This window comes from Myxine glutinosa, chromosome 4 (genome assembly GCF_964187855.1).
Source record: "Myxine glutinosa chromosome 4, kmMyxGlut1.1, whole genome shotgun sequence".
Classification (NCBI taxonomy): domain Eukaryota; kingdom Metazoa; phylum Chordata; class Myxini; order Myxiniformes; family Myxinidae; genus Myxine; species Myxine glutinosa.
This window is the reverse complement of record NC_136264.1, coordinates 78,867,216-78,878,885: the sequence shown is the minus strand read 5'-3', so window position 1 is coordinate 78,878,885 and position 11,670 is coordinate 78,867,216. Positions and strand designations below refer to the sequence as shown.

The following is an 11,670-nucleotide window of genomic DNA, read 5'->3' as shown; positions in this document are numbered from 1 at the left end:
GCCTCGCCGCCGCGTAATTCAAAACGCCTCGCCGCCGCGTAATTCAAAACGCCTCGCCGCCGCGTAATTCAAAACGCCTCGCCGCCGCGTAATTCAAAACGCCTCGCCGCCGCGTAATTCAAAACGCCTCGCCGCCGCGTAATTCAAAACGCCTCGCCGCCGCGTAATTCAAAACGCCTCGCCGCCGCGTAATTCAAAACGCCTCGCCGCCGCGTAATTCAAAACGCCTCGCCGCCGCGTAATTCAAAACGCCTCGCCGCCGCGTAATTCAAAACGCCTCGCCGCCGCGTAATTCAAAACGCCTCGCCGCCGCGTAATTCAAAACGCCTCGCCGCCGCGTAATTCAAAACGCCTCGCCGCCGCGTAATTCAAAACGCCTCGCCGCCACGTAATTCAAAACGCCTCGCCACCACGTAATTCAAAACGCCTCGCCACCACGTAATTCAAAACGCCTCGCCACCACGTAATTCAAAACACCTCGCCACCACGTAATTCAAAACACCTCGCCACCACGTAATTCAAAACACCTCGCCACCACGTAATTCAAAACACCTCGCCACCACGTAATTCAAAACACCTCGCCACCACGTAATTCAAAACACCTCGCCACCACGTAATTCAAAACACCTCGCCACCACGAAATTCAAAACACCTCGCCACCACGTAATTCAAAACACCTCGCCACCACGTAATTCAAAACACCTCGCCACCACGTAATTCAAAACACCTCGCCACCACGTAATTCAAAACACCTCGCCACCACAAAATTCAAAACACCTCGCCACCACAAAATTCAAAACTCACAGCCAATAAAACATGTAATAAAAACACCTCACAGCCAATAAAACATGTAATAAAAACACCTCACAGCCATAAAACATGTAATAAAAACACCTCACAGCCATAAAACATGTAATAAAAACACCTCACAGCCATAAAACATGTAATAAAAACACCTCACAGCCATAAAACATGTAATAAAAACACCTCACAGCCATAAAACGTAATAAAAACACCTCACAGCCATAAAACATGTAATAAAAACACCTCACAGCCATAAAACATGTAATAAAAACACCTCACCACCACAAAATTAAAAACCTCACAGCCAATAAAACATGTAATAAAAACACCTCACAGCCATAAAACACATAGTAAAAACACCTCACAGCCACAAAATTAAAAACACCTCGCCACCACAAAATTCAAAACACCTCACCACCACAAAATTCAAAACTCACAGCCAATAAAACATGTAATAAAAACACCTCACAGCCAATAAAACATGTAATAAAAACACCTCACAGCCATAAAACATGTAATAAAAACACCTCACAGCCATAAAACATGTAATAAAAACACCTCACAGCCATAAAACATGTAATAAAAACACCTCACAGCCATAAAACATGTAATAAAAACACCTCACAGCCATAAAACATGTAATAAAAACACCTCACAGCCATAAAACATGTAATAAAAACACCTCACAGCCATAAAACATGTAATAAAAACACCTCACCACCACAAAATTAAAAACCTCACAGCCAATAAAACATGTAATAAAAACACCTCACAGCCATAAAACACATAGTAAAAACACCTCACAGCCACAAAATTAAAAACACCTCACCACCACGTCATTTAAAAAACACCTCACCACCAAGTAATTCAATACACCTCACCACCACATAATTCAAAACACACCACCATGTGATTTAAAAACACCTCACCACCATGTGATTCAAAACCACCACAACGTTATTAAAAATACTTCACAACCACGGAAACAAAAGTTTGAGGGAGTCGTTAAGTGACAACACAGACACTGCCCAGATGTGTCGATTATATAGATAAATGACTGCACCCGAGTTGCCGTTTTGTCATTGTTTAAACCAATCATAATTCAAACAATTATTTTGCACAAATGTATTTGAAATATACGTGATATCACATTTTATAAACAATTGAAGTTGGAAAAAAAAAAAAAAAAATTCCCCAAAAAAATCCCCCACCAAAAAAAACAATTTGCAATTAAAAAACAAAAACAAAACCTTAGGCCATACCGACGGGAGAGATATGTGCATACCAGAAGTTTGGTACGATTTCACAAAAGTTTGAGAAAGTAGTTCAGTGACACAGGACAGGACAGACGCTGCACAAATATATATATAAATTTATATATATATAAATAAAGCCTTTCTTGTGATCGTCTTTGGATGTCGACTGTGACTGGGCAACGTACAACTAGTATAGCTAATCTGTATTCTTGATTTGTGTGAACCAAGTGGGTCGGTGTTTGTGTGTGTGTGTGTAAAAAAAAAAATTTTTTTTTTGTGTGTGTGATCCCCTCCCTCCCTCCCTCTCCTCACCCCCCCAAATAGTAGGTGTGACCAGTGGTTTATTTGCAAGGTTGGCTGTTGTAGTGGGTAGCAGTTTTGCAATGCGGCTCTACGCTATGGAGCAGATCAATAATGCTTGTGATGTCCTGTTTCCTGTAATTTATTTTCAGATATTTGCTACCGGTGTGGTGAAAGTGGACACTATTCCCGTGATTGTAACAAGCAGGAGGATGGTGAGTATTGGCTGTTCTTTGGTCTTGCGTTGGGTGCTTCATTATGGTGTCGTGCTTAAAACTATCATGCTGCATTTCAAAATCTAGACTTATTGCCTCTGCCATCTGTGATTGATGAAGGCTGTGTTTTCACACCTGTTTGTGTGCAGAAGATCTCTTTAAATTTGTGGCCTTGTTTGAATGAAAATTGGTGGGCAGATTGGAATGAAATGGAAAACCAAATACTACATTGGAGTCATCAAAAGTAAGCAAAGATGGAGTCCTCAGGAGGAACCTAGATAAGATTTGGGTTTCAGCCACGACTCCACAACCCTCAAACCCATCCAGGTGCAGCCAAGTGAACCTTTCAGAAAAAATTCTGCAAGAATTAACTTCTCCTTGGACAGATAGATTACGAAAGAGAAATAACAAGCAAGAATTAGAATGAATAAGGAGAAATGTGAGTTACAAAGATCCCTAACTCCTAGCCCGATATTTATATTTTTTAAAATGTACTATAAAGTACAAACTCGCTGCACTGTAAAGGATGGGGACTTGTAATACCCTCACCTGGACAAAAGATAAGAACACCCCTTCGCCCTAATTGGGATCATGCTGATCCTATGTAGCTAGCCTGGTTGTAATCTTCCCATAACTGCATGAGTAGTAATGCGACAAACACCAGCCCATGAATTGTGGTTAGGATAATTGAAATTTCATTATTTGCGTGTATAATGAAGTTGAAATTATTGGGCTTTAAAACGTGCATTTATGGGTTTTCCTTGCCATTTTCATCTTTTGCCGTTGAATTCGATTGCATGATCATTCATTTTCATTTGAAATTGAATGCTCCATGTGATCATTCAAATATCTCGGACATCTGTTCATTATTATTTTCTCAGCATTTGACTTCCTTAAACCTGCAGTCAATTTAAATCACATGAACTGCATTCAATTTCACTTCAGTCAGCACCTTTGTATTTGGCCATTGGAATTCACAATATGATTTCAAATTCCAACTTAACGTGTGTACACATGTTGTTTGCATGGGCAGCCCATGATCGCTATAGAAGGATTTCAGATGTAGATGGGGATAGGTTCATTGATACCTTTGGAACCAATGAACTGGACTTCCTAGGATTGCCTCACAATCTAGGCATCAACAGAGCAACAGCAAGATCAATTTATCTCTGAGATTTGGTTGACGAGAGGTTTCCCAAAGGGTGGGGGCATACGTGAACATGGATGGCATGCAGCATCTCCTATATGTCAACCCCTTCTGACTTTGGCTTATTCAATAAGCCATGCGATTTTGGAAAACTATGGAGAAACAGATCTATATACCATGTCGAGGAGATTTAATTCCATGTTGGAATGGGTTTTAGTTTTATGGTGAAGTGAGTAAATTATTATACTGGCTCGTGCACTCGGACAAAATAACTTGAACTTGAGGCTGTAGAATAACAGGCATGGAACGAGAATGGCACTCGGTAGAGAGCAAACCTCCGCCTTGTTGGCCATGTCACTCAATGGTGAAGAATCGCATCAAAAATTCTACTAGCTGGATCCAGATCTTCACCAAAATTGAATCTATTCTTGTCACAAACGTGTTGAACAAGTTTTGTCCAGTCCGTCCACAACTTTTTGAAATATCTTGCTATGTATAGTTTTTGGCCCTATCCCCCAATGGTGATGAATCACTTTTAAAAACTCTTGTAGCCGGATCAGGATCGTCACCAAAATCTAATAAATTAGTCTGTCACATACGCTACATTTCTGCTAAATTTCGTCCAAATCCATCCACAACTTTTTGAGATTTTTTTTCACAGACAAACAGGGGTGAAAACATAACCTCCATCCACCTTTGGTGGCAGAGGTAACTAGAACGGCACTCAATAGTGGGTTCCTCCACCAGGATGACCAGCTTGCGTTTTGTGTCCCTCAGATAGGCCTAGTCTGCATTTGGACCGGACCTTCACCAACACCTAATCTGCGTATTCTTGTCACTTACCAACTACTGCAGTTCTTGTTATCTGTCCAGAACTTTTTGAAATGTCTTTTGGCCCCATCTTTCAGTGGTGAAGAATCACTTGGTTCTAGTATCCAGATCTTCACCAAAATCGAATAAATTTGTCCATGCAACACACCCAACCTGTCCAGCAATTTTTTACAAATCTGATGTCTTTTTTTTTAAAGATAACCTGCTCACAAACACTTTGATGAAAACATAATCTCCGTCCATCTTCTGTTGGTGGAGGTAATGAATGTCAATATTATAAATACTATATGCAAATACTATCCATCTTCAAATTTGTATAAATATAAAGTTTCTCAAAAGTTGGTCAGTGTATGGTATTCTAATTTAATTATGTCATGGTGTAAAATTGGTGTCCCCTTTAGTCAGTACAGGAGGAGTAAGTAAGTAATTAAGGTAAGGAGTAAGAGGAGTTCATGGGATTGAAAGGTTCCTGTAAATCCTGCTAATCTGTCTGTCGGCTGTCTTGGGGTACAAACGTGTGTAAACTAACACTGAACATTTTACGGTGTTTTAATCTTTACTTTTGTCTGTTGACACCAAGTTATCTCGCTGTCGAGTTGTTGGTAGGAGGGTGTTGTCAAATGTCTGCTGCCTTGTCTTCTATTCGTGGGTTATGCTTATGACATGTGGGAAATATGCAGTCAAGTTACCATTAGGGTGGATGCATGTCAACATTTTTATTTTTATTTTTTTCGTCATTGTAGATAGCAGATGTCACCAAAGCCAAATGGTGGTGCAGGGCCTGAGTGGGTGGGGTTTGAGGATAGTAATACCTTGGTTTTTGTCATTTCGTTAATGCTAATACCACGTCTTTGTCAACTCGCACTAGCATCGTTTTAAAAGCCATACCCTTTAGTCTCGAGTGTTTCAGAACTCTTAAGACTGATGGGTGCCAGAATACATTGCTAAAGTATCAAATCGCCGAAAGAACTTGCGATACTGGTCTTCACTCTAAAGACTATGTACTGTTCTGTAGATTAGCTAAGAGGAATTGTAAAAGTGAAATTTGGATGTTAAAGATTGGCTAGAGGAATTGTAAAAGTGAAATTGGATGTTAATTCAAAATTGGCTAAGAGGAATTGTGAAATTGGATGTTAATTAAAGATTGGCTGAGGCATTGTGAAATTGGATGTTAATTAAAGATTGGCTAAGAGGCATTGTGAAATTGGATGTTAATTAAAGATTGGCTAAGAGGAATTGTGAAATTGGATGTTAAAGATTGGCTAAGAGGAATTGTGAAATTGGATGTTAATTAAAGATTGGCTAAGAGGAATTGTGAAATTGGATGTTAATTAAAGATTGGCTGAGGCATTGTGAAATTGGATGTTAATTAAAGATTGGCTAAGAGGCATTGTGAAATTGGATGTTAATTAAAGATTGGCTAAGAGGCATTGTGAAATTGGATGTTAATTAAAGATTGGCTAAGCGGCATTGAAATTGGATGTTAATTAAAGATTGGCTAAGAGGCATTGTGAAATTGGATGTTAATTAAAGATTGGCTAAGAGGAATTGTGAAATTGGATGTTAATTAAAGATTGGCTAAGAGGCATTGTGAAATTGGATGTTAATTAAAGATTGGCTAAGAGGAATTGTGAAATTGGATGTTAATTAAAGATTGGCTAAGAGGCATTGAAATTGGATGTTAATTAAAGATTGGCTAAGAGGCATTGTGAAATTGGATGTTAATTAAAGATTGGCGAAGAGGCATTGAAATTGGATGTTAATTAAAGATTGGCTAAGGCATTGAAATTGGATGTTAATTAAAGATTGGCTAAGAGGCATTGTGAAATTGGATGTTAATTAAAGATTGGCTAAGAGGAATTGTGAAATTGGATGTTAATTAAAGATTGACTAAGGCATTGAAATTGGATGTTAATTAAAGATTGGCTAAGAGGCATTGAAATTGGATGTTAATTAAAGATTGGCGAAGAGGAATTGTGAAATTGGATGTTAATTAAAGATTGGCTAAGAGGCATTGTGAAATTGGATGTTAATTAAAGATTGGCTAAGAGGAATTGTGAAATTGGATGTTAATTAAAGATTGGCTAAGAGGAATTGTGAAATTGGATGTTAATTAAAGATTGGCTAAGAGGAATTGTGAAATTGGATGTTAATTAAAGATTGGCTAAGAGGCATTGTGAAATTGGATGTTAATTAAAGATTGGCTAAGAGGAATTGTGAAATTGGATGTTAATTAAAGATTGGCTAAGAGGCATTGTGAAATTGGATGTTAATTAAAGATTGGCTAAGAGGAATTGTGAAATTGGATGTTAATTAAAGATTGGCTAAGAGGAATTGTGAAATTGGATGTTAATTAAAGATTGGCTAAGAGGAATTGTGAAATTAGATGTTATTCATCGAATGGACTGTCTGGTAAAGTTTGCCTCCGATCAATATGCCGACCTTCATTGAAGGAGGAAGACGTACTGCCCACTACGACAACTTAGACGCACCGCCACCTTCATCCGCTCCCGGAAGAGGTTTGTTTTTAATAAGCAAAAGGTCAAATACCAAAAAATGCAATTATGGGTACATTTAAACTTTTAATGAAACTGTATATGCAATCAACATTGGGGGAGGGATGGAAGTTGCATGAAATGTAACGATTTGTTTTTTTTTGTTTTTTTATTAACTCAACTGGACTATGTCCAGCTGAGTTTTTGTCGACACACAGTGTCTGTCTGTAAACAATTCGACTTCTACACTCTAAAAGTCACAAATATTGATGAAATTTGATGAAACTTGTTATGCAGCATTTTAAAGACATAAACTCGTTTGGGATTGCATTTGGGCGTTGTATGCCCAAAAATGGGCGCGGCAGGGCGGCCATATTGAAAAATCAATTTTTGATGGCGACCAGTTGAGTTCAGGTTCCCTGGAACCTTTTTTTTTTTTTTTTTTTTTTTTTTTTTTTTAAGATTGAACGAACTCTGGTTCTCATGTCCTGGGGGTGGGGACTTATTGTTTCAGGGATCAAAGCGCTTTGGTTTTATTATTATTTAAGTAAATAAAAACCTGTTTGGGGCAATCCTGGAAGCCTATGTCTTTAAAAAAAAATTTTTTAAATACATATTTGTACTTGAATTAAACCTTTTATTTAATCAAAAATAGGGTAACATCATAGGTAAAAAGCAATATATATATTATATAATGGGTGAAGTGGTTTGATAAAGAATGCATTCCTCTCGTTCCATGATGAGAAAAATTGCTTTGGGTTTCCTTATTTCAGTATTTGCTGCACTTTTGAGGAACGCCTCCCTGATTTAAACCTTGTATCTTGAAATTTTTTAAAAAAATCTTGCAGTATATATTCCTTCCTGAATTGGTGTATTGGATTGCCGGCCCCTCTATCTGGATAAACCAAATCAAATGTTTTTAAATCAAATGGTTTCCAACAAATCAAATGTTTTTAAAGCAAATGTTTTCCAACAAATCAAATGTTTTTAAACCAAATCAAATGTTTTTAAATCAAATGTTTTCCAACAAATCAAATGTTTTTAAATCAAATGTTTTCCAACAAATCAAATGTTTTTAGAGTAATTTATTTTGTGATTTTAAATTATGGAAGTATGGATGGCATCGTCATGGCTTGACCAAATCTCCCGTTTCCTGAGGTGTACCAAAGAAGGATTAAGATTTCCTTGCACATTTTGACATACAAAGCCTCTGAAGGACAATTGGTTGGGTGTGGCAGTGGTTGGACAAAATGTTTTGCATCCCATTGACATGATCAAACTTTAGGGAAAATGCATCAAATTTGAATCAAATTGTTTAACAAAGAAAACATGACATTTTAATGACTGCTATGGACTGCACCAATGTCTAAAGTGTTATTTTGGTGAAGTACAATGGTTCACCACAAAGGAATGCTTAGATTTGGTGTTTACTAAAGTTAATCCTGCAAGATATAATTTGGTAAATCAAGTTTTAATATTTCATATTTAACTTAAGATATGATTTCTTTTCTGAATGTAGTCAAGAAATTATTTTAGCAGTATTGCAAAATATTTGGCATCATCTCAGGGGTGACCAAAGGTGGGTGACCTGTCAAAGCAGAGGTTTTTAAAATGTATCTCAAATAAACAATTTGATATTGGGTCATTTTGTGGTTGGACTTTGCCATCTTACAACTTTACTTTAGGTGGGGATTTGCGATAGTGTCAACTTCACTCGTTTTTCGTTGAAAATCTAAATTCTTTCAAAAAGTGAGTTCAGTTTCATGCAATCGATGGAAAAGGAGCATTCATTTGTGCACTTGCATAGGAAAATACAAAATGTACAATTCTCCATAGACTTTATTCCCACAGCTTAATTACAATTGAAGAGGATGCACTGCAATGCTATGCCCAATGAATACCATCTATACCTGGTATGCGAGCACAACCAATGATCCACTTGTCAATTGCAGCCGCTTCAAACAAGCATTGGGCTTTATCTCGATTGCTGGCACTAATCTCAATTCCAAATATCGAATAAAATTGTCGAACAACCTTGAGGCCAGTCCAGGAGAAATAGTATTTCAAAAATACATTTTTTTCCCCTGGTCTCATAAATCCTCTATGGGTCTTGGCATCCATGAGCAGTGTATTTTGCCATCAGGGTGAGAAACCTAGGAATATGAAAATGGAACAAAATCTATATGGCATCAGCCAGGATGACTTGGTCCCCATAAAATTATAAATGGCAGGTGGGGAAAGTGTGGAAACGAGATGAATGAGATCTCTTTAAATGAAATTACTTCTGATTACCATGTCCACGCATACTTGCTAATAAAGGAAGTGCACCAATGTGGCATTATGGACATTGACAAACGCCCCATATATATATATATATATATATATATTTTTTTTTTGGAGAATATTTCCAGCAGTGGGGACACTTTCAAACCAAATTTCACTGACGACTCCACAGGTTTTTGGATGGAATTTTATTCAGTGTTTCCAGCAATTGAGATCAGGATTCGGAGACCTTTATTCAATGTGGCTGTGATTGTCGTTGGGGGAAATTGACTTGTCCTTGGAAACTGCTTTATCCCTGACATATTTAAACAGTCGGCACCTGATCAACATCATTCATTCGTTGACTGTTGCATTAACTCGGACATTGTGAAAAACGTAACTCTACACAAAAATCTCAATGCCAAGACAAACATACACTGCCATAGAATCACAGCGCTACGGCCAATTGTTGGAGGGGATTCAGTGCATTGATCCTCATCTTGGGTTGATCCAGGTCGTCTTGCACTAGATTCAGTTGCCCCAGTTCCCAATGCTTTCCTACTCCTGTCATTGCTTTTTGTGGGTCCCCTTCCCAATTGAAGATTGGATGCCACAGATTGTCCGACAGTAAAAGAGGGGGTAACGGATTTCAGGGATGTTTTCCAACAAATAGTGCTGCCCAAACTGTCTGAAATTGAAAGTACTAATCTACGAGTGTGTCAATTTAGCATCTGAAGCTGAAGGCATAGTTTTCAGGCCGTGCGTAGAAGTTCGTTAGTGATTTCTTGTGAACCGCCAAAGGGATTTTGGTGAAACGTGGTACGATTATGTGCAGCACTTTGATGCAACGGTGCATTGATTATGTTTTGAGTTCAACAGGGAAAAGATTGTGTGCCCTTTGAAAATCAATTTGCAGATCATCTGGTTCGAAGCATATTTTTTGTTTTGTTTTCTATTTTCCCTCACATGTGACCTTTAATTGAAATTAAATGTTTCATTGGGTTGAGATATGTCAGCAGAGGCATATCTATTGACACATTGGTCAAATTCTATACAAAACGAGTTCTGTTTTTATTAGTCTTAGTTTTTCATTAATCTGTTAGCAGTTTTGTCCAGATAAAATGACCAGTTTTGTTGCTACTTTGTGGGTAAGGAATTTTTTTTTTCCCCTCAGCCTGTTACAACTGTGGCCGATGCGGACACGTGTCACGTGACTGCCAGGAACAGCGCCGTGAGCAAACATGCTACCGTTGTGGAAACCCTGGCCACATGGCCCGCAACTGTCCTGATTCGTCTCCCTGCTGCTTCTCGTGTGGTGCGATTGGGCATGTGCAGCGTGACTGCGGCAACAAGCCCAAAGGCTACTGATAGGAAAGTCCTTCAATGTACCCCAGCATCAATCCAATAGAGGCGAAATTGGTTTAAAATGACCCTTGTAAAACCTTTTCCCATTCACACTGTTAAACCCTGCTGTATTGTAATGCCTTTTTACCTTTTCTCCCCCACCACCTCACCATTCAGATTCGCGATCAAACGCTTCCCACCTCTTCTGCCTATCCCGTACCCCCACCAACCTAGACACCCTCACCCACAAACAAATCTCGACCCATCCCCAACACCCCCAACCTGACCTATGAACCTCTGCACCTCCCCCATTCCCCTGTCAGCTTCAGTCTGATTATCGTTTTGCTTTTTGTTGCTTGTTTTATTCAATGGAAATGTAATGCATTAGCAAAAATTTTACCATTTGTGATCAGGAAGTGCTTTGGTTTGGTGTAGGTTAGTAAATGTGATGCATGACATCGGCATCACATAATGTTGCAGCTATAAAATCTTTGACAATTACTTCCTTGTTCCTCGTGAAATGGTTTTGAGCTGATTTGTGGTAAACAGAATTGTTTGTCTCAAGGTTTTGGGTAATTTTGCATATACAAGCATTTACATGCTTGGTGTGTATTTAAAAATAATAAAATTCCTGTACTTCTTTCGGTAATAAAGTGCTTCTTGCCTTATGTGATGGGAGAAGAATGATGCAGCTGTGGTTATTGGTGGTTTGGTTGTGGTTTTTGTTTTGTTTTAGTTCTGATGTTTGAGGTTGGAGTTTTTGCAAGCATAGTGCTCAGCACCGTGAAAATGTGACCAATCGTGAGTAGTTTATAAAAATAAACTTGGTCAATTCCAAACTTGCGTTTTTAATTATTCTTGGAGTTTGAGATGCAGTGCTGGGTCAAGTATGAGCAACGTGAGATTGGTTTAGGATTTGGAGTTTTTAACAGGTTTACTTTAATGAAGTGTGAAACCAGGTAAACATAGTCGGTAAAATGTGAAGGTTTTATTATTAAATATTATTTTTTCTTTTT

General features: G+C 38.3%; 1 protein-coding gene across 6 annotated transcripts in view; it reads left to right on the top strand.

The window, feature by feature from the left end:
• LOC137424877 (uncharacterized) overlaps nucleotides 1-11,345 on the top strand; it is a 15,240-nt gene extending 3,895 nt beyond the window's left edge. For 3 of the 6 annotated variants that reach the window (XM_068112745.1, XM_068112746.2, XM_078776058.1), the window contains exons 3-5: nucleotides 2,513-2,575; nucleotides 7,007-7,072; nucleotides 10,485-11,345. In XM_068112745.1, the coding sequence (XP_067968846.1) occupies nucleotides 2,513-2,575; nucleotides 7,007-7,072; nucleotides 10,485-10,678 (323 nt within the window). In that variant the 3' untranslated portion in view covers nucleotides 10,679-11,345. The remainder of the gene's footprint in view (nucleotides 1-2,512; nucleotides 2,576-7,006; nucleotides 7,073-10,484) is intronic. The other 3 variants (XM_068112747.1, XM_078776059.1, XM_078776062.1) reach the window with 1 other exon arrangement.
• Nucleotides 11,346-11,670: the final 325 nt, after the last annotated feature.